This window comes from Eutrigla gurnardus (genome assembly GCF_963514095.1).
Source record: "Eutrigla gurnardus genome assembly, chromosome: 20".
NCBI lineage: Eukaryota > Metazoa > Chordata > Actinopteri > Perciformes > Triglidae > Eutrigla > Eutrigla gurnardus.
In genome coordinates, this window is record NC_139931.1 from 10220283 (window position 1) to 10244294 (window position 24012).

The following is a 24012-nucleotide window of genomic DNA, read 5'->3' on the forward strand; positions in this document are numbered from 1 at the left end:
TTTTCTTCTTTCAGACAAGTGGCAACGAAACATTTAACACATTTAACTACATTACTGTTTGCCTGTATAATTATCTCCTGAATTGATTTAAACATACAGTTGTAATACAAGCTAGAGAATGTTCATGGTGATATATATTCGTTTATTTAATCATTCTTTGTTTAACCTTATTGCCCTGCAGTTTCTTGCCAAATATATGGCATTTTAGAATACATATCGGCTGTCAAAATAATCCCCCCCCTCCCCGCCAACTCATGCTGAGCCAGGAATGTCCACTTCACTAGCACTTAATTATAAAGGGTTTTACGGAGGGGTTGTTCATATATCATTCACAGCCTGATTTATAGAGCAATTTATTCCTAAAACATTTATGGAGTGATAAAAAGAGATATAAAAAAAAAAACCCTCTTCAAAAAACCTTTGAAGCTTAAGATGACAAACATTAACATTACAGGAAACTTGTAATATATAAAAAATAAATTAGGCCTATCTTAATGTAAGTATAGATATATATCTAATGATTGTTTTTACCCTATTAACCTTATTTAAGAAATGTACATTGATGGATGGATGGATGGATGGATGGATAGATATCTGCCATTGCTAATCACGTATTGAGTTATTTGTAAAAACGTTTTTATTGAGTGGAGACACAACTCAATACAGCATTTATGGTCAAACATAATTTTTTTTCATACATGATCCAACACGGAAAACGGTATACAGCAGATTTCTCCAACATTCTCTGAGAAAACATTCACATAGCAATAAGGGTCGATGGATCTGAGAACAAACTTTAAATTTCAGCAAAATCTCCGATTATGTTTTACCAGCTGTGTCACAGCGCCGCGATACACGTCTGAGAAGTGACTTGAATCCCATTCTATTTAGTCCAGGCATGCAAATGCTATGGTCTGTAATTGTGGCAAAACAATATAGTAAACCCCTCAATTATGACTTTTTCTTAACTCATGCTTGATCAGCAGAGGCCTGTAAAGCGAGTTTAAGTCAATGTTTGCAGCAAATCATAAACATGGACAAGTCTCCTGTGTAGTAAATGTGTTACTTCATTGTATTCTTATAAATAAAAAGAAGATACTTCATTCACCCCCTTGTGGAAAGTATGGCGTTGTTGGAATGTAGCGTTCTCCAGATGGGGCAGTGATGTAATGTCCTTTACACATTCAGACACGCAGTGATTGTCATTACCTCCCGATCCACACGTCAGCCATTTATTGGTCAGTAGGCGGCGCTCTTCTCTCAAACATAACCTGCTCTGGAGCACGTTAGGCGTGCAGGATAAGTGACCATAGTAACCCACCTTCACAGGCCCAGGTCTTAGATTAGATAGAGCACGATGTGATGCTTGTGGCAGCTCCCTATAGATAGAGAAAAAGAATCTATCAACTTAGAAGCATCTTTGGCTTCTCAACAAAACCACAATATTTGGTTTGGTTTTCTTTTTTTTTTTGTTATTATTTGGAAAGGTTGAAAATACAGTGCTTTGATTCACATATAGCACCACTTAAATTACACAAAGGCCCCAAATATGAAGGAATTAAATCACTATTTTTTTTTACAAAACAAATCAAAATGCCATGATGGAACGTCTATGGGTCACATTAAGCCATCCCTCTTCACATGAAAATACTGCCCGTATCCATGATCCATGCAGGCCACCAGAATACAGAAAATAAGCGAAAAACATTATTTGATCCAATCAGTTCATAGAAAAGCTTATTTTCCGTACATCATGACATCATCAACAACAGTCTTGGGATGAACCTGTACAGGCCATCTTAGTTCAAAAAAATTCATGCAGGGCTTTCAGAGCACTGCATTGGTGTGATACCGAGGTAATTGCCTCATATGACCTGCTTTCATGTCTCAGATTGGGACAGCGGGCTGCAGTTCCTGTAAACAGGATTATGCCATGGAGACAGCCTCCTTGGTAAGAACTCAAGAGTCTCAGACAGTGCTTCTCGAAAAAGGATTCAGTAGGTAGCAGGCTACACCTGGAAGTCAGTCCCAAAGTGTCTGATCTGGGCGTCAGTCATAGATAGATAGGTGGTCCTCATACTGGGCGAGTACTGCGCGGGAAATGGTTCAGAAAAGAAAAAACACACAATTTAGCACATTTGCATACAACAGCATTTTAAAATTAAACATTAATATATCATCTAATCCAAGTTTGGAAAATTATTTTAATTATCAGCTGCTTATTAATCAGGAGGTCGTGGAATCGGGATGGTACTTTGATGTAGCAGGGGATTTGAAGAGCAAGTGAAGAGCAGACAGAGAGCATGAGTCAGGGCTCACAGAATAAGTTACACTCACATAAGCCACTCTGTGGACAAACCAGTACCGGAAGGTCAAAGGTCATATATTTGAGGTACTGTATGGAACTTTCAGGGGCTCTTTGGGTTATAGGTCAAAACATACCGCACAGCAAGAGGCGTTACAGAGGTGAGCCCAGTGTGTTTCAAGGATGGGAATGAAAATGAATCAGGAGGAGGTTACACAACAATAAAAAGCAACTTACGGTTTTTAAATGTCTGAGCAAAACAAAATGAAAACAACAGAAGGGTTAGTTAGAAAAGACTGGTCAATATTCAGCAACTTTTTTGAGAAACCGCTTAAATAAAAGCATGCAAAAATGCATTGCCAACACAAAAATCCCTCTCTTGCACAAACAAATAATAAAAAAAAACATGCACACATGCCAGTGCTTGTAAAAAATGTCTCTCATGGAGGCAAACAGAAATTTTAATCAATCGTCCGCTCCGCAATCTCACATTCTCTCCCTCAAAAGGTGTTTTCATGTCTTTACGCTGTGAATGCAGTTCAAACACAGAGTCAGCCACGTAAGCAGAACACATTTTAACTGTGCTTCAGCTCTGGAGACACAAGATACCTGCATGTCTGTTTGTACAATAAAAAACCCACGGCTATATCACACATACATAATGTATGCAATAGAGGTAACCATTACTTTGTAAGAATTAGAAATCCAATCCAAGAAAGTAGCGAAGCGAACTTGAGCGTTTGCTCAGGGGGTTAGTAGAGAGAGTAGAGCGTGTCTGCATACTGAGCTAAAAATGTATGCACTTCAGTCAACGGCCAGCAGAGAGCAGTCTTTCCCCATTCGCAAACTCTCCTCACTAAGTGTTGACAGTGTGAGCTTGTGTTTGTGTCTATGCATTGTTGTGTTCATGGTGTATGCTCTCTGTCAGTGTTGTTCTGTCATCCTCATTACACTAAGGACACTAGAGCCTCATACGGCCAACGCACCGAGGGAGGTGGCGATCCTCTCCCTATCAGCGGGACGTTCTCGTACCGAGGACTCCCTCCGAACAGCATGGACTGATTCCTGTGACGGAGAGGGAGAGAGAGGCAGTAAGAGGTGAAACGCACACACAAACGCGAATGTTGCTGCCAGTCCTCTATTGATCTTACATGTACTCGGGAGGTGGCATGACATTAGAGGCGGACTGCGGAGGCGGATGGAGGCTGGCCTGGCTACCGATGCTGCTGGTATAGCTACAGAAACTGTGGATGTTGGACCTTCTGGGGTTATAGGAAAGGCGCCGCGCCTGGGGGTTGAACGGGTCCTCCTCGTCGATGTCGTCATACTCTTTGTCCCTGGATGAAAGCAGCACACACGCGGGGAGAGTGCATGCGTTAACACTTTTGTGGGGCGCTGCGTAATGGGATAAGGGGGTCGCATGGTTCTGACCTGCTGCCCATTAGTGTCCACACTCGGAAAATCGCACACAGCATGGCAGAGAGTGCACAGGCCGCCAGCAGAGAAAACAGCGAGAGGTAGAGGAGCCCTTCCACCCCGTCGTAGCACACACCCATTAGGGCATCCAGGTAGTCCTAGAAGAACAGACACATATAGCAGCATAGTGAGCTATTGTCGGCGTCCGGTAAAAAAATAGCGCCTTTCATAGATACAGTCCTTTTTGCAAAGAGAACAAATCCATAGAGATGAGATCCATACATTTAGGTTAGAAATGATGATGTGAGTTATGATGTTTATAGATATTCTTGTGGAAATTTAATTGATTTTCATTCAAGTAATTCATTTCAAAGGGTAACATTAGATCTCTCTGTCTGTAGCCCGTTCGAAAACGTTCGTGTGGTTGTGTGATGTCACTGCTATCGAGCATAATTCACAGTCTATAAGAGCATACTCACGTTTTAATATAAATAGCGCGTAAACACAGGTGTGACCAAGGGCAGCCCCGGCCCCACCCTCGACCTTATCAATATGCATTTGTTAAAGAATGACACACCTACATCACAGCCACTATAAAACTCATAGTCATATGACCGAAAAGCCTAGATCAGACGTCGCAATCACAGCAGCGAAGGGAGATTTGTTTCAGCGCCCAGATGTCTTACTCCCTTTACAGATAAAGCTCTGACAATCTGAAACCTGAAAACGTAAAGTGAGACTTTAGAGGAGAGGAAAACTGGAGGGTGGTGCACAGAACCTAGCAGATACAGAGTGTACCGACACTCGCAATGGTGTCGTCCTACGAGAGGAACATTGAGGATGGACGAAAGAAAAAGAAGAAGTAAAAATCAGTAAAGTTGGTCGTCGAAGAGGCTTTGAGCTTTGTGACGAAGCAGCCCTATTAAAAATGTATCCTGGTCAGAATGTGACCTTACCTTATGTAGCCCGCGGCAGTCCAGCAAGGCTGTTAGCTGGTGTAGGCTGTACTCGGTGGAGTTCAGCAGTCGCTGGATCCCCAAAAGGTCTCGCTGTAAAAAAAATAAATAAAACATAAAGGTTTAGAGATGAGTGAGTGAGACACTTCCCCCCCTCCTCATAGTCTGATTTAATAGCCAGCCAATTACCTCAGCGGTGGGAAAGATGGGCACGGAGAACTGCAGCAAGCCCTGGATCTGGATTTGCATGGTGGTCACAGAACGCTGGCAGATTGTCAAAGACTGCGAGAGCGTAATTGCCCACCGACGTCACGTTGCACAGACATCCGCACAACAAACAAAAAGAGAGGATAAAATTAAAGGGAAGGATTGTTTGGTAGCAGCATGTCAACAAGCAATTTGGTGTTAAAGGAGGCTTTATAATGCGCTTAGGACACTCTTTCCCAGACAGATAGGCCCAGATTAGCCACCAACCGTCTCGCCCACCGACCACTTGTCCTCCCCACTCCCGCCAACACAATCTCAAGTACAAACAAAAGAGCAATATTTATATCAACTAGGCCATCAAAGGCAAAGATTATCCTTACCTACTTAACAGGCATCATGTTAATCCCTAAATGGATACTATGACGATAACAAAGCATGCAGGCTTTTAACAATTATTTGTCATGGATTTATCCTACATAAATTCCCTCAATACATGCCATGCAGATACAGTATTCCTGAGAGTATGCAAACATAACATAAGGAGTAGTAGGATCGCATAAGCTTAAATATCATGATGCCATGCAAGGGTTGAACTGTCGGTGGTGGGAAGATTAAGGTCATTACTCAAGAAAGAAACCCTTTATCACTTGTGAGTGGGCATAAAATTCACACTCCCGCTGGGTTCAGTGATAGATTAGGTCAACATGGAGGCTGACTTCATGAAAAACCTCATCTGGTTCCCCTGGTCACGTGCAGTACAGTGAGATGGCTTTCACCGTTAGCCCAGTGACTCACGCACAAATGTGTTTCAGAGACGCGACGACTCATTTGCGATAGAAATCTAAGTGGAAAACCAATTCTAAACAAGAAATACACAAGACAGCTGGATATTTAGCAGCCGTGGATTCAATTTCCAGGGTTGCGATGGTCACCTCTGCATCGGCTCAGCCGTATTTGCCTCTTTTGAAAAACTGAGGAGTCGGAATTTTTCTGTGCAAAGTCATAAACGCCAGGAAAGGATGGGCTGAGGTCTTTATCGAGACAAACCAGGATTCTTAATTCCTCAACATTTTCCCACTGCCTCTAAACAGAAGCTGCCTTTATGCACGACATACAGCGAATTGAATAAATAACTAAGAAACGTTGCTAGTGAGAGAACCCCCAAGGCAGAGATTATGTGCAGGGTAAAAGATACGGCTAATTTTTTTTGGAGACCCGCATTTGAAAAAAAGGAATATTTCTTTGATCAAAGTTTATCATTTCAAGTATAATTAAATCAGTGTTATGGAGTCATTTTTCAGAACTGATGCGATTAGGGGGCCCGTCGATGATCTAGCAGCCTAGAGAGGGGGAAAAAATATTTCAAAATAGAAATGCATTTTACAGTGTGTGACTCTCGGTAAACGACATTTTTTTGTTGTCAATACCTGTTGGAAAGGGTTTGGAAGATTCGGGCTGCAGAACAAATAATAGTGCGCGACATCTTGAGGGTGAGAGAAACGGGGGAGACGGGGAGATAGAGAGAGAGATTAGCATGGCATTCAGTGACAGAAAGATCTCTGCGATTCTGTTTGTCGTCGTGAATCACCTGCGCTGAGGAAATCCTTGGTTTGATTGACAATAAACTTGTCGGGAGACACGCAAAAGTCGCTGGTGCCCTGTAGGGAAAACAACAACAACAACACACTGTAATCTTGCAAGTGTGAGACCAAAAGGAGTGCAGTATTCATTCAAGGCATGAACTAGATCCAATTTGCTGTGCTGCAATGAATGAAACTGAATTTGCACTGGAAGGTTATAGACAATCTTTCAACAACACAAACTGTTTGTTTTACAACATTTTCTTTAATCACTATTTAACTCTGGAGCGAGAGAGCCTGTGAAACGAAGTAGTGACACAAATACACACAGTCACGTGCAATGCAGCGCACACACACACACACACACACACCAACATTTGTGCTATGTAGGAACATGGCGTATCGAGCATTTGGAGCATTACTTGCGTCGATAACCGTGGATCAAATCTACTAAATATTCTCTGGCTCTTAAAATCACCCATGGAGACCTGCTAATGTGCATGCATAAAGAATTCGGGGGGGGTCAAGGTCATGGAGTCCGTGTGCACTCGGCCTTCCGGCGAATATAAAAAGAACAGAAAACGACTTGATGATTTCCCACGGACATGCATCATAGACAGTTATCGGGGATATAACAGGCTGCTGTTGAAATTGATCGAGTTCAAAGGGATCAAGAAATCCGCTGTGATGCAGAATCAAACATCAAAGCTTTATTTCTTTCTAATATATTCTGTCCAAGTAAAAAAAACAACAAATGAATCAAAATAAAATGACTTAAAACTTATTCCACTTCAGTGTCAGATCACCAAGATCTCTAAACCCGACCGACATTTGTATTCAGCAAAAACTGTAACAGCCACACGTGTGTCACGCACTGTTACCCTTCATCTCCCTCTCATTATACAAGCGGGGACATTTTTGTTTATGCTCCCTCTCATCAAATATGTATAAATGTATGAGCATTTTCTAGGACACCGCCGTCGTCTACCTTCCTTTCAAGATGCACCATGTTTTTTTTTTTGCATCACGCCGGTTTTTGACGGATGCAACAGGTTTACTTGCATGTTTCGCACACGCTTCCATATTCAAATGATTGTGCTGAAAACGCTGTTATTTGATATTCTACTTCCATGCTGAGGACCGGCCTATACCTTATTAATAAGGCGGGTGGAGTTATTGAGCATGTTTACCTCAGCTTACCTGAGGTAGCCCATTAGTCGACTAATTGGTTCTTGAGTTGATCCTTTGTTCATGCTAAATTAGTTAATTCCAAGAAACATATGAGCACAGGTCTAATAAACACGACATTTCCTGGATATTAACTCGAAGAACACACGATTTAAAGTGGAGAGTTGTGTGATGAGAGTGTTGTCTAGACGGTGACAAAGAGATGAACGCCGGAGAAAAGCTACTGCTGGTGTGAATGTGGGGTCATGGCCTACCATAATGGGCTCAACGAAGCCACAGGAACCATCCCAGATATCTGTAATCGGGTTTCGCATCTGCAAAGAAGCTCCGCGTTCACAGAGCACCACCGAGACATGTCTACGTTTCACGCCTGTGTAGATAATTTCAGGTTAAAAGCAGCTGTCAAGCCCTCTTAAAGCAGCTGTCCAGATGCAAATTCCTTTAGGATAATCCACAGATGGGATAATCTACGTCTCCAAGTGAGGGGTTATTCGTCGTCGCCCTAATACGAGCTCCTTTAAACACTGTACGCGCAGATGTGCTGAACACATGGTGTACAGATGAGATGAGAGAACAATCTGTCAGACATAAGGAGGACAGAAAGACAAGACTGAGCCGAGAACAACAAAAGAAGAGATTTCAAAGAAAGCAGAGCTAGTAATTAATGCTAGAAAGAGCCTTGTTTATCGTGGCGGGGGCGGAAGGGTTGATAAACCTAAAACGCTGGGGACTTGTAATCAGCTTTGCTGCATGACTGACCGAAAGGAGAGCGCCCGACTTACGAACATATACATGCACTCTTTGACCAGGAAAGAAGTCCAAGACACGTGCTTGCAGACAGCTGCATGAGGTGTGAAGCTAAATACAAGAACCACCACCTTCCACCAAGATGTCTACGGGTTTTTTAAAAAGAAATAACCACCTGGTTTTGCAAGAGCAGAATATGAAATAAGAAGGTTTTTCTTTTCTTAAAGTTTTCTCACCACGGCCGTAGCAGTGCCCGCTCCCAGCGAGGCCCAGCTCAGGATCATAGACAGCGCTACAAAGGCCATGATCCTGGAGGAAAAGAGCAAATGGGGGAGAGAGAGAGAGACGTGGGGGTGAAGGGGAGACACAGACAAAGACAAAGGAACATGGGGAGAAGCAGATAAATCAGCTCGTCTTTGTACCAATGATCTTCAGCTCTTTTTTTTCACCTCGTTAATTTGATTTATTCTTTTCAGCGTTTGCTTGGGAATTGTGGGCCTAACTCGCACTTTGCGCTGGTGCGCCGTAGATTAAAACGATACGGCTGGAATTTAATTTATTATGGCGATATAAAGATAAATTAACTCATGACTCCTGGCTGAATTCACTTGTTAGCTCTAGACTTATATATATATTTAAAAAAAAAGAGAGATCTGTTCCATTCAGATGTGTTTGATTGGAGCAAAAGAATTGTTTAATAGAGGTCTCGCAAGTCCACGGCTGAAAATAATACTACTCGAAGTCTGGAGACTCTCTGTCTTGTGTCATTTCTGCTCGGCTGGATTCCGCTCGCGGCGTCTTAATTGGCCGTGCTCTCTGTCAAACGTGGCCGTCAATCACTCGGCCGGCGTCGGCGTCAATCAAAAGCTCCCACGCGCTTTTGGTTTGGTCGACCTCTCGTGTTAGCCGCCTCCTTTTTGTTTGGGGGAAAAGGTGAGGAGTTCAACGGGGTGTTAACGTCGTGGAGGTGATTTATGAAAAATATAATGATAAATGAAAATTCCCCACTATTAACCCCAATTGCTCTGCGATCATTGGCAGGAGCTGGAGAAAGTGCTGTGAATTAGAGGGGGATAAACCAGTAAAAAGCAGAGGAATAGCCCCCTGATGGATGTAAAAAGGTTGCAGAGGGCTTCTGTTCTCAACTCGCTCCTCGGACCTTCTTGGAAGCACCAATAAAGTAGCCTGAGAGCACTTAATAATTAGTTGAGGGAGCCGGCTCATCCTGCTCATGCGATCAATAGGCATTAGTGGGGCCCATCAGAGGGAGATGTGAAGAGGGATCCTGGGCATCATCTGCTAACATTGACACGTACGCTGCACTAAATTGGACAAATGGGATGGGAAGTCAGACTGCGGATATGCTTGTCAGACATCCGTCTTGGTCTAAATGAATGGCTGTGATTTACTAAACACAACGTTCCCACCCCTAATCTTGCCATTTTCTTTCAGAGTTTTTGAAAAAACGAACACGTTTTCGATTGTTTACGGCAGAAACAAAACAACGTTTTGATCCATTTTGATGTAAAATGCGAAAATGACATTCAGTAAAACAATCAGTGGGCTTGAGGGAGTGCATAACACTATAAAGCTGCCTTTAATTCTTTATGGAAAATGAAAGGCAAGTCACTGAGGAGAGGAATAAAGGCGGTGCCATTATCAGTGCTATTTGAAGATGTAATGCTATCGTCGGTGCTGTTAATGGAGTGAACTATATGGAGCCAGGGAGGCTGACTGGTGCCCTGTCTGCCTGCAGTCTGTGATCCGGGCAGAGGCCAATGAGAACACAGATGGACCGCGAGAGAGAGAGAGAGAAAAAAAAGGCCTCAGACACAAGATGAAAAGCAAATACATCCACACACACACAGTCGGGGTACCTACGTAATGAGCAGCCATCGAGACTGCTTGGCCATCCCCAAGCACATGGCCAAGCAGATGACCAGATCCAGGATCAGCAGCAGCAGGTAGGCGAGCCATCTACGAGACAGGGAAGAGAAAAGCATCTGCATAACGACGCACTGTATGTTGGGAGGAATGTGTGAGATCGCAGTACATCAGCATTCTTGTCTCCATGTTAGAGCCCATCTGTTTCAGGTAATTTCCAGCCTGTTGGCTTAATAATTCAACACCACAAATCCATTGGCATTAATTTTTCAAGCACAGAAAATGTCCTTCACAGTCAGCCTGGACCTGAAGCGTGTGTGTGTGTGTGTGTGTGTGTGTGTGTGTGTGTGTGTGTGTGTGTGTGTGTGTGTGTGTGTGTGTGTGTGTGTGTGTGTGTGTGTGTGCGCGTTCTGACCAACACAACACATGGGAAATGCTCATGACTCATCCTCAACTCCACGAGCCCCGGTAGTATTGTAAATCTTTGAGCAATGACAATGGGAATTAAAGACGCCGATGTTCAGAGTGGCGAATTCTGAAGATGCTGTAGTATTGTAGTAAAGCTGAGCGCACCAAGGTCACCGGAGAATACGGTTCACTCCATGCGGAGAAGTGTCGATGTACTCTAATAGACTTTGAAAACAGACGGCTCACGGAGGAGGGCATATGGATGGAGATAAACACTGAAAGAGACCGACTTTACTTTATCTGCGGAGACAGATCGGTAGATTGTTTATGTGAGCGCAGGGGACCCGGATGAATTCAGAAAGAGAATAAAGAAGGGGAGGATATGATATTTGGAAAAAGGGAATGGTGTTCCACCCCCCCCTCCCCCGTGTTCAAATAACACACTTCCTGTTCATCAATAAAAAGTCCCGCCGCAGGCTGTTCATCGCTCAATGGCTGCATGAAATTCAATCGAGAACCCAGGGGATCAGTGTCCGAATGCACAGAGTGGCAAGTATCCGAGAGAAGATCTGGTGTCATGATCGGATGGAACGACGCAACATGTGGGAATATGTGACGTAAATGATGATGTCACACATGGTGATACGACCGGGAAGCACAGGTGAAAACATGGCAACTTACGTATTTTAATGATCCAATTAAATAGATTAAAGAAATACATTTTCATCATTTAATTCTTCACGGCTTATATTTGTGACAAATAGAAGGCCTGATTACGACCTTGACGGAGCGAGGCAGTTTTTTTTTTATTTTTTATTGTGTAGCAACGCAATCAGGTTCACATGGCAACCAGCAGGACGTACGCTCGAGGTCATGAATCGCGAATCATCTTTTATCAATCTCTTATATTTTAGAGCGTCGTCACGGCGACGGCGAGGTCCTCATCACAACCGTTCTTTTCTTTGCGCCTAAAAATACAGTACGTGCAAAACTCCCTCACATTCCTGGCGTCGTCGAGGACGACGACGAATCTCTGTGCTAAACGCCAAACATAACATAAAGAAAGCATTTAGGTCATGAAAGTCATAGAGATATGCTCTTATTCATGGAGTAAATAAATAAATAGTGAGCTGCAGTGGAGGTTATCTAAGACTGTCTGTCTTCTATATAACGAGGGGCTAGGTGACTAACACGACTGTCCATGGAAACAGCGAAATGAGCCGCATAACAAGTAAGCAAAGACACAGACACGGCGTCGTCCATCACCTCGCCCAACACAGCTACACAAGTAAGAGCCGTGCATATCTTTGTCACTTTCCAGGGGCCGACACGCCGCGTCTGCAACGCACGCCGCGTCTGCAACGAAAGGCCCTGACAAATATGGTTCAGGCTGAATAATTAACAGCGCTTCAGTGTTTCAGGATGAGAACTTTAGCGATTCACCTCGACTACACGTGCTTTCAGACGGGACACAAAGGGGTTATGGGAGGAATCTGAATGTTGCTCGCAAATACATCCAGATAAGCTCCGCGCCCTCGATGAACTCCGCGTCCACAATGTATATCAAACTAATTCCTCGACTCTCTCCTTCCAATTTAGTCCCAAATACTCTTAAAAGTATTGTAATGAACAGGTTGCAAATGTGAAACTTCACGGCGTGAATGGCTCTGTGAAGTTTTATGTGCTGAGGAATAAAACAAGCCTCCGAAGCTATAAAATTACACTCACAGTTTGGAGCAGCAGCCTTTGGAGCCTCATAAATTAGCATCACCCCTCCTAAATTAATGCTGGATATTTTATTCATTTGGACTACTTTGTTGTTGATTGGGTTTGTTATTTTTCCCTCCATCTATTGAACTGCCGTTTTTTTTGGGGCCCCTCGATACTTTCTCACGGCTTCCTTTTTTTCCTCAAAGAGAAAAGCATATCAAAATAATAATTGCAATCAATGTGAGCAGTGGTCTGTGGGTAAGGAGATCATTTGAGGTCTAATAGCCCACTCTACCAATGTGTAATATTCTGTAAGAGCTTAAGCAAAAGAGCTGAAACTGCACAGTGGGCAATAAGCTCAATTCCAGCTTTCATTTATTTAGCAATCAGGTGAGAAAAGCTTTTTTCCGGTCTGTGTTTCCAGAGGGGAGATCAATAAAATCCCATCTGCTCCGTGTCTGGTCTGGATCACTTATAGTCCCATTCTGAGAAACGTGTTGACTACACTAATAAAAATCCTGTCAATCATCCCCAGGGTGGGGTAACCAGGCTCCGCCTACCTGTAATACTCAACGGAGGCTGTTTGGTCAGCGATGGCTGCCAGGTCAACGTTGGCTTTGTTGATATCCGGCAGAGCGGTCATCTCGCGGATGACGTTGTTGACCATGAGCTGCATGAAGCGCAGAGCTTGGATGTAGTCGGATCGCGTGGCGAAGATCTCATCCAGGCGCTCCAGGTGCTGCTTGAGTCCAGTTTGGACGTCACCCAGAGATCCCATGACCTGGAAAAATATAATGAAGGAAATTAGAGAAACCGGGACAGGTAACGGGATAAAAGAGAGAGGGGAAGAAGGAAACAGCTCCATAAATAAATTCATAAACACATAGAAAGAAGAGTGGATAGAAAGGGAAGGTGAGAGAACCAAACGGAGCGTTCCCTCGAGGAAAAGATGAACTTTTCTTCTCAGCTGTGTGTTTTATTCAGGTAAACAACGTTAGAGTGGAATACTGATAACAATGCCAGGGAGACCTGTTATCACAGGGGTCTTTGATAGTCAGAATGGAGTGGGAGGAGGGATGGTGGGTTTGAGTAAACCTTTCTGTTTGAACAAAAAACAATGTGATGCAGTAAATGCCTGCACTTTCACAGCGTCAACGGAGTTTGGAAACGGGTCAATTTCAGCCCAGCGCTGGCAGGAGGAAATTGTTTCTCTGCCACGGCCACATTTCATTGAGAATGTCTTTCAATACATGGACTAGAGCTAAACATTTGAGTGGATTTATCATAATTCATTTCATTATTCATTCATTTTCTTTTTAAAAGGAACAGTTCAGCATTTTGGGAAAAACATTTACTCTCTGGAGGAGAGTTCAATGACAGATCTGTTATATCTGTCTGTTAAATATAAGGCTACAGCAGGAGCTGATTAGCTTAGCTTAGCACAAAGACTAGAAAGAGCAGGAAACAAGTAGCATGGCTCTGTCCAACTGTAAAAAAAAAAAAAAAAAGGAAAAAGGAAAAAAAAGCCTCCCAGCTCCTCTTAAGCACACTAATTAACATCAACATTTTAAACCATACAAATAACTTAAGAAAGCGTGTTTCCACTGGTTGCTTGGCAACTGCTCACAAGCGGTAAATAGTTTGGCACATAACCCCACAGTATATACTTTATTTAGTCAGGAAGTCACATTGAGAATCCATTTACAACAGTACAGAGTAATGAATAAATGATTCTGAAATAAAAGGTAATTAAATAAATATCTGTGTGGTAAGCGAAGCTAATTGGATGCTGGAATATAATGTAGAGATATGTGAATGGTGTTATCTTACTCAGTGAATAATTTCCCAAACTATTCATTTATAATTGAGGATTTTAGATTAAAAAAAAAGGAGGGAAAATCTACAAATTCTGTACCAAAAAAAAAAGTGTGTAAGTAAATACACTGTAAAGGGAACTCGTTAACTCGCATGAATTTAACAAGAGGACCCAGGTTGTAAAGGGACACATCAGTTGGCCACAAATAGCTAGAACAGAAAACGTAACATTTCACTGAGTAGGAGGCTCCACTAATTCTGAACAGATGTTGCTTTCTGTATTCTAATCTGAAGCGGTTCACAGCGGTCCCACTTTCTCGATCCATCATCTTTTCTCCATTACACCCGTGACTTCTTTAACACACTCAAGCATTCCGAGTGAGGCTGTTCATTCCCACGCGGCGGAAACTCGCCACAAAAGGAGATAAAAGTGCATCTCAGTCAGTCTCCTTGACACTGTAACATTTCAAACACTCTTGATTAAATTCCAGAGAGTGTAGAGGGAACGCTTCTCGTAGTTTGTAAGCAAGAAAAGGGTGTCCATGTGGAGATGAGGCAAAGATAAGGGCCCATCCTCCACTCCAAAACCACCCAGGAGGAGGAAGAGGGGGGAGATACATGATTGCCAGTAAACTGCTCTCACTCCCCACCTCTACGTTCGTCATCTCTGACGGCTCCCGCCACGATGCCGTGAATCTTATCTGGGAGTCGCTATGCCTGCGTGTGAGAAATGGGATCCATCAGCTAGCTGCTCTGGGTGATCCACATTTCCCTAATCTGGACCGTCCTGTCTCCCCTTAAAATGGATTAAAGCTCACTTTCACTGAAAGCAAGGAGGCTCCTCCGTATTGGACACGCCTGTTAAACGAGACTCACCGATTCGAGGCTCGCAGCAGCAGCAGCCCTTCAAAGCAGTCTATTCACATGCAACCCAAACTGCTCCGCTCAGCGATTTGTGCATCTTGACGTTTACGGTATTTGATTTGACAAAAGAAAGAAAGAAATCGAAATATATCACATCTTGTTATAATGCGATATCATACCAATATAATATGTTATCTATTGTGTAAAATAGAACATAGGAAATGTATTCAAGACATTAAGGTAGAGCAAATATCTGAAATGAAAGGCCAAGAAAGGATTTGGTGAAGCAATAAAGTAATGACTCTCTCAATCGCAAGACTAAACACAGACGAAAGCAGCTTTGGCTTTATTGGACGGACAGCCGGCTGGCTCATCAGCTCTGTAAGTGGAGTACATTACATCAGGCGATGATCTCGCAAGTGAGAAAGCCTTTGTTTTCCCCCCGGGGAACATATATGTTTCTCATGCAGCCATGGTACACATCAATCTACAGGATCAAATCAATACCGAGAAAGCAGGAGTAGAGAAAGTCAAGCAGCAGCGGATCCCATCCACTTCCTGCAGCACGAAGACACGCCGCACTGCAAACTGCACCCATTCTCCAGGTTATTTGTTACGCCGAGCAGCTATCGCACTCCAAAACAACTGAAACCGCTTCAGAGGGCTGTTGGCTCAACTTAATGGTCGTTCTGGTGAATGTAATTTGAGATGCCGCTGAGTTATATTGAATTATACTGAGATACGTTTGTAATATTTAATCCGCTGATTTAAAAACAAGAAAAAAAAAGAGACATTATGCAGGATTTATTGCAGACATACAGATATAATAAACTGCCAACTAAGTGTATATTTCGCGAGCGTCCCTTTAGCCATCATGACCCAAATTGTTGTATCGCACAAATCAACGGTGTGAGCTACAAATGGATTTAAAATCTAAATCTGAGGAGGTGGACTCTCTTTAAGCCGTTTGTGTCCACACATACATATACAATACAATATGTGTGCATACGAGGCCTTTAAGTGGCTGTGTGATGACGCGGCACACACACACACACACACACACACACACACACACACACACACACACACACACACACACACACACACACACACACACACACACACAGTATAGATTGTAAGACTGAGAGATATGGAAACAGGAGAGGCTTAACATCCATTAATGCACTGCAGATGGAGTTAATCCTCTTCTTCCTCATTGAGATTATTGCTTCCGCAGGGCCTTGCTCTGACTCCCTTTCTCCCCCCCCCCCTATCATAAGCCTCCCAAATAACTCCCCTGAATGCAGGTCAGCAGTTGTACAGCAAGAATCCCCATTTACAAATCCCGAGGCAGCAGTCACCTCAATTTCTTTCCCTGTGACAAAAAGCGGATACAGACCCCCCGCCGTGAGGTGCTACAGCTTTGAAACAGAGGCACCATTAGTAAGGGAAGGGGCTTTTGGTGTCTACCATCTGTAAATCACTCCACCAAGTGGAGAAAGCCAGGGGAAAGATTGTGCTCTGTGCCTCCGTGGCTGCTCCAAAAATATTGGTAATTGAAAAAAATCCAAAATGTATGAAGCTCGGGACAAAATATGTTGTATGTATGTTGTTTTTTTCCCTGCATGAATACAAATCATCTCAGTGACCACATCTTACGTTTAGGATGCAGATACTGTTTTAGACTGAGGAGTTGGCATGCCTCTCTTACCAGATTGTCGATGCCACCCAATGTGTGATTGGCATTGTAGAGCGAGTAGGTCAGCTGGTACACCCCGTCGTTAGTCTCACTGTTTCCATAGAAACCCACTCCCACAGCTGAGCTGTGAAAAACAGGAGAGATTCAGATTTAATCAATAAATAAATAAACTTCAAATTAATAAACCCCCCCCTTGTTTCATCACGGTACTTCTTTATTGACAGACTGGACGAGGTTATTGAAGGACAAGGAAGACAAAGAAACTTTATTCCTAAAGCAGGCTTGAAGGGAAATATGTAACATACCAGTACAGGCCTTGAGGAGTTTTTATAATCTTGTTATTGTACAACTACATTCAGCATCAACAACTTCATGGACAAATGAAGGGATAAATTGTTAAAACGATGAGTGATTTTCATCCTCCTTTTGAATTCGTCAGACTAATAAAGTTTGGTCTAAATCTAATGTCAACAGTTCATCTCCAGGCTGCCGTAGAACTGCATTTACTAGCTGATATGCATTAGAGACATCTTTTTTTATATCTGTAAGACCCCTCCATCCTCCGAGGGGAACACAGAGCCTCTGTAATAGGGAAGATGAGTATCCTAACCCCTCAGAGTCAGTGCAGCCCGACTGAGTGCGGTCCACAGTGACATGAATGATGATACAATTCCATCATACTTGATTGCGTTGAGGTCGCTCTAACCTAAAAGGTCGGAGGCTGGTGACATTTCCAACTGCATTTAGGGCCATTTTACCAGATCATCAATCAGACTTCAGATAGCAAGAAGTCTGAGCCGGCGTGTTGTTTCTGGGAAACCACGTGTACAAACACACTACGCGGTTACTAAGTCCTAGTTTGCTCACCCCTCCACCATCTGTGCTGCAACACAATGGGCGAGGTAGACATATGGCTGGGTTAACAATGACAGAAGATAGTTAAGTCCACACGGAGGATGTGGGGTTTTATTTTAGCATTTAATACATCCTGTCGGGGTGGGTGATAATATATGTCATGTGCAAAGGTGGGTGTTTCTTTTTATGTCCAGTAGCATCCTGTCACTTTAACCTTGTAAGCATAATGAACACCACTGCCTGTGTCCTATCTATTCAACTAGTCCCCTCTGGTTATGATTAGAGGCATTGAGGAGAAAAACAAAGATTCCAGTAATCCTTACAAGCAAAAAGGCACGGATGTGGTTTTAAAAAAGCTGGTTAAATAAATGTTTTCCCTGCGACGACCTGGACAATGATTTCTTCATCAAGACTGTGGCCATCCTGGTGACATGTCGGTGACAAGAAAGCCCCACCGTGAGGACATCATGGGTTCAGCCTCCAGGGAAGCATTAGTAGGTTTTGTGGCAGCATGCAGCAGCCAAAGAGGAGCACAACACAATGAGCAATAGGAGTAGAGCACATGTGCACTCGGGGGATATTTAGTGCCTTTGTTCCTCTGAGGACGGATCACTTCACAGACTGTGTGATGCCTGGACAATTGCGTCTTAGTATTCAAAACGTGTTTTTGCGAGCAGAACAAACGGCCACACCGGATGAACAAGTAATAACAGATAAAACGCCTTGATTCTGTGGAGACCGGTGTACTGCTGCTAAAATAAATTGCATCTGGGGTTAACAGCACAACCCCACCAGGCAGGAAGGATTTTTTTAGAATATTAGATTTGTTTGTGATCTTTCACCTTAATTTACCTCCATTCATTCTCCTGGGGTCAGAAATAATCATCCGGCGAGGTGCAGCGGCTCTAAAATCACCCCTTTTATTTTCTTATTTACTGCAGTGCCACCGAGATGTAATTCCTCTTGGGGATCACGTTGAATCAAAGGGGGAAAAGTGAATGTGGTGCTCATGACAAATAATTACATCGTTCTCAAAACAACGTGAACTCATTTGAGCTAATAGAAATCCCGTGACCCGCCGCAACGAAGGAGCAAAACTGTGTACGGCTGAACGCCACGTAGGAGAATTTCCATGTTTATATGCGTCTCTTTGTGTTTCTGCCTCCTTTGATCCAGTCCGGCAGAAAAGCCATCAAAAATAAAAAGTGGAACGAACACATTTCCCAACTCAGCTGCAGCAGCCTGAAACATCAATAACAATGCCAGTCAGGAAGTATTAAACATTAAAAAGCATGTCAGAAAGGGACAACTTCACAATCTCAAACCAAAGACAAAATTACGTTAATATCTAATTGGATGCCGTATGCGTTTGTTTTCATATAATTTGTTGAGCTGAATTGACCGATAAAAACACAATTCCACAGGGAGAGAGACGAGAGCTCCGAGCTTCTTTGCTAAACAGCATCATGCTCAGTCACTTAACAACACAACAGGCCTTATGTGCTGCAGCAGCTTGCTAGGACACAGGAAGCTAACGAGGTTAAAGCCCAACACTTAGATACATGTCACAAGTTTGAGCAGGTTGGCTCAAACGCATTTTTCGGAGATTCACTTGGGAGCCCTTCGTCCCGGGACTTTTATGGACACCTGTGACGATATTGTAAAAGCACGTTATTAAAGGTCAAATCTAAGGTCGCAGCAGTATGATTTGGTCGTGTATTTAAATGGACCAATCTGCACAATCAGTGGTGGGCAGTTTTGGCGGGTGAGGTCAGCTGAACAAGTCAGCTGAGGGATTAAGTACTCTGATCACTTTGGCATCAGCTGATCGGGGGCCCTGCTGACGATGTGGCCCCGTCGGAAATACCCCAGCTTAACCCAGCCTCACTCATACTTTTAGAGTTGAACCTCGGGTTACCAGCAGGTAGCCGAGCTGAGCATCGGCACCGACTCACCATATGAGGAGACCCGTGATGACGGCGGACCAGGTGAGACAGCAGGTATCGGGCCTCTTGGTGTCTTCGTCTACTTCCCTGCGGCAGCAACAAAGGCAGAGCAGGCACAGCGCCAGCACCAGCAGGCTCAGGCCCAGACCCACTGCACCGACACAGGCCAGGAATATCAGCGACTGGGGGGGCGGGAGAGCGGAGTAGAGAAAAGAAAATCCATCAGATACAATCAAGGCCGAGACATTTTCAGCAGATTACATCCACACATATCTTGAAAGAGAGGCGCGCTGCTGTGTGTGGTCTTGAGATGTCAGGGTTGCGTGACCCCCCCCCGCCGCCCGAGAGGTTGACAGCGAGTGAAAACAACCCGCCCGTATCAAACAACACTCATGTGTAAAGATATAGTTGAGGTTAGCGCGTCATCGATCAACATCATCGTCGCTGACTACTGCCTGCAGCGGAAAAAGTGAGGGGGGTAGAAACATAGAAGTCAGAGGAAGCCCACTGAGAATGTTGGATTTGTGGACTGTGGCTAAGAGGAAAACAGAAATGAGCCATGGCTGCTGGGGAGGGGAGAATCATGTGACACAACGGCTCTCATTCCGTCTTGTGATTTTCTGAGTGCAAAATATTCAAAGCCTGAGGGATGGAGAGAAACACTGATGTAGAGAAAGCAGGAAATGCTGTATTGAAAGTCTGAATATGAACACGAAACACTCTGTACTCTATTTCATGATTAAGTCCCATGGTCCTTTGATATTTTCTGTTTTTTTTTATTCTCTGCAAAGCTGTCACTTTCATCACTACACAGCCAGAAAAGAAATACAGAATTGGCAGAATACTCTAAGGCAGGCAAAAAAAAAAGGCATTGTTTATTTGGATCAGATTATACTGTATGTAGTGTATAATCCTGTTTGTCTACTTACAGGCATGTCACATGACCATTTAGTTACAGTTTAGTTCGTTTCCCCACTTCGTCTAAAGACAGCAACAAACCCATTGATATGTCTGTCTTTACACGTCTATAACCATTTAAAGTGGTATTGGCTGGTACTTTCTGCATTGTACCGAAACCAAAAGCTTGTATCATCACTTTGGACATTAAAGTCAGTGGGCTGAAACTCAAAACACTGAGCTCTTAGTTAGCTTGTTAGTTCCAAGACGAGAAGAAAAAGTGTGACATTTTTACGTTTTAGTTGCGAATAATTTGCACTCGAGTTTTAGTGCCCAAAAAGTTCAGAAAGTCTGGATCCGGCTGACTAAGCAGAGCTATTCAGACTACAATGCCTGTGACTAATTATTCCATCTGGGTGACATTGACACTGTGACTGAATTTAAATGGTATTCTTGTGTATATTCTTCACATTGGTCCTCCGTTGTTCAAACTCTGGTTCGTGTTATGCGTGCGGAGCACCTATTTTTTCCCCTTGGATTCACAAAAACAGTGTTCAGGATGAGCACGCATTAATACACAATATATTGCTTAACACACCGAGGTCAATACTGGCCTAAAGAAAATGACAATCGTGCTCAACTGAACAGATTCAATTTAACTGGGCGGAAAAAATACATTAAGTTCAATACAGAAACGTTGCCAGCTCAGCTGCCCTACCTTAACTGGTGCCCAGGCCGAGACCTTAATCCAATTATTCCCTAATCATTGGTTTTTGAGGACACCGTTGATGAGCCAAGATTTCGCAGTGTGTTGAGTCTCCAACGGTTTCCACCCTGGTTAGATTTCCTGTCACTGTAACTCAGCTCAGACCCCTTTATGCTGCTAGTTCCACTCTTTCTTCTAATTTTCCACTCCATTGTTTTGTAATTAGACATGAAGGCGCTCTAATTCCCACCGCCTGCAATGCCATAACAAGGCAGAGGATGCATGAGAGCGGGAGGAGGAGAAGAGAGACAGAGAACAACGACGGCGTCTGCGGCCGTTGACCGGAGGGTCGTTGATCTTTCATCTTCCCAATCAAGCGTTTGGAAATGTTTCTGTAGCCAATCTGCACGTTCTGCTTCCCTCAAAAGACGAGTTATTTTCAGGCTTGATGGGGATGTGTGAGACCTGTAGACTGACGACAATCCCTGAGCCAGCAGTGTCACGCTGGCACCCAGCGTGACACTGCAGGGATTCAACGACCCACATGGACCTTGACACACGAGCTACAGCGAAGGACACCAGCCAGAGCTCCTTATAACGGCTTCCATATACATAAATGAATGGGTCAAAAAGGAAGCAAGCCACGGGGTTGTGTACTTACACAACAAATACACACAAACACTTATAAACTCATTTGTGTTTTCCGGAAAGGATGGTTGTTTGTGGGGTTTTTTAAACACAGCCCAGGAAATAATGGGTGTAATAAGTCTTTCCAAGCTGAAAATGAGATCTGTATGCAGCGTTCTCCTCATTTCCGTAAACCAATACGTCCACAATTCTAAATTAGATTAGGAAACAGTATTATCTGTCACGCGACAAAGTCACACAAAGCTTTATTTTGTCTGGGATAAATTAAATAATGCAGCGTTTAGCTCATATGAACTTCATTAGCAAATGTTTAATTAAATGTACGCCTGTCAAACCACGCCGTCGTGACATCGTGTGATTTATTCTGGATTACAATACACTGTGTGAGAATAAATCCAAGTTCCTTGTAGACCAGTGACAAATACAGAGTCAGACAGCCACAACGCGGGGGCACAATATATAACGATAATAAAGTGATGGACTGCAGATGGAAAAACTATGGCAAAACAAACTGAGAATGAGAAGCCCATATTTTTTTTCCCTCCCCCATCAAACAGCCCATTTTATCTATAATGAGTCTGGTCCTGCAGCTCACAGTGGGTCCCCACTCAACATGACATGTTTGTGACATTTGCATGGCCTCGAATGGCCATAAATGGACTCTGGGGGAAATTGAAATACTGAAATAGAATATTTTTACACAAAAACATGTTTCATACAATCCAGTTCCTCTTAAAACAAAACCATGAAGAGAATTGGAGGAAAGACAGCAACACAACCATCTTTTCCAGGGAGTTGTTGAGACCAGCAGAGATTCAGTTTGATGTTTTGTACATTTTTACATTAGGAATAGATTAAAAACAATGATATGCAATGCAGTTTGCAAGATGGCACTGACTCTCAAAGGGTAAGCTTGTTAAAACAAAGGGTTGGTTGTGTGCAAACCTGCAGGCATGTATAGATCCAGCACATGCTGTTTACTACCTGAAATATTTCATAGCCACAGTTAATACGGGTCATGTGTCATCATGTGAGAGCTGCAGTACACTATGGGGCTCGTACATCCTGACAGTGGGACCACAGAGACACGGTTATCACTCAACAGCAGTTTGCACTACTTTTTTGTTTTGTTCAAACGTACATTTAAATACGCAGTTTCGTTTGAAACTACGTGCGCTTTTACGCGCAAGTACGGTCACCAACCTGCTGGTAGGTCGCCTCCTCCGGCTTGAAAGTGTTGTCGACGGACTGGAAAAAGAAATTGAAGTGGGGGAAATTGTGCAGCCAGTACGTCCACCACGGCGCAACGTAATCAAGCCGTGCAGTGGCCATTCCTGCGTGGAAAAAGTCAGTCCACCGCGCTTCCTTTCGAGCACTTGACACTCAAATATCCCCAGTCTTTTCTTAAAGTAAAATAAATAAATAAATAACAATCACCACGGAACATTAAAGAGGAAGTTCTTCTTTGGCCATCACACCGTTAGAACCGAGCAGAACGTCACTACTTCCCACTCCGGCTCCCATACTTCTGTAGTCACTTCTGTGCGTGAGTTGCGCAACTACTAAAAAAAAAAGAAGGAAAGGAACATCCAGCTTCTGCGCGGGCCGAGCGTTTGTATCCGATGCACGAGATCGAGTGACGACGTGAACCTGCCTCTTACTGAGAAGGCGTGACAACCACTTTCTATTTCTTTCTCTCTTTTTTTTTTCTTTCTTTTTTTTACAGTGGAGAGCGTGCACTTTAAAAAGTAAACAACAACAAATATGTCTGCAATCTACACTAAAAAAACAACAACGTGGGAGGAGAATATTTAAAATACATTAAAAATGAATGAAGCAAACACTGAAGGGACTATATCTCGGCCTATGGCCAAGTGACTGTTGCTAACGAGGAAACTCAGACTTTTTATTACACAATAAAACTTATGTACATTTTTTTTTAATTTTTTAAATAAGCTCTGCATTCTGGCAGCGACGTGCAGCTGCTGTGTTCCGGCGTAAGGAGGCTGTTTAGTGCGCTATTTATGACTTGTGCTGTTAATGTCTGACCTCTTGTGGACAATGAGGCGCACTGAGGTGAACGGTAATGAACATGGTAATAAGATAGGCAGCTCTGTGTGTTGGCTTTTAAGCTTTTATTCACAGATGTGATCTTTTTCTTTTTCCAGCGGTGGACCAGAA

The 24012-nt window shown here is 43.3% G+C and overlaps 1 protein-coding gene across 1 annotated transcript; it reads right to left on the bottom strand.

The window, feature by feature from the left end:
• Positions 1–630: 630 nt before the first annotated feature.
• On the bottom strand, positions 631–23329 carry ttyh2l (tweety homolog 2, like). Its single transcript, XM_084037149.1, has 14 exons — positions 23035–23329; positions 19590–19762; positions 16792–16903; positions 12962–13182; positions 10281–10376; positions 8636–8708; positions 6473–6542; positions 6312–6367; positions 4867–4959; positions 4678–4770; positions 3737–3879; positions 3457–3642; positions 3292–3370; positions 631–2090 (listed from the first exon to the last, which is right to left on the bottom strand). Exons 1-14 carry the CDS (start codon positions 23161–23163, stop codon positions 2010–2012), a joined length of 1605 nt encoding a protein of 534 aa, XP_083893275.1. The 5' UTR covers positions 23164–23329; the 3' UTR covers positions 631–2009.
• Between the last annotated feature and the right edge of the window lie 683 nt (positions 23330–24012).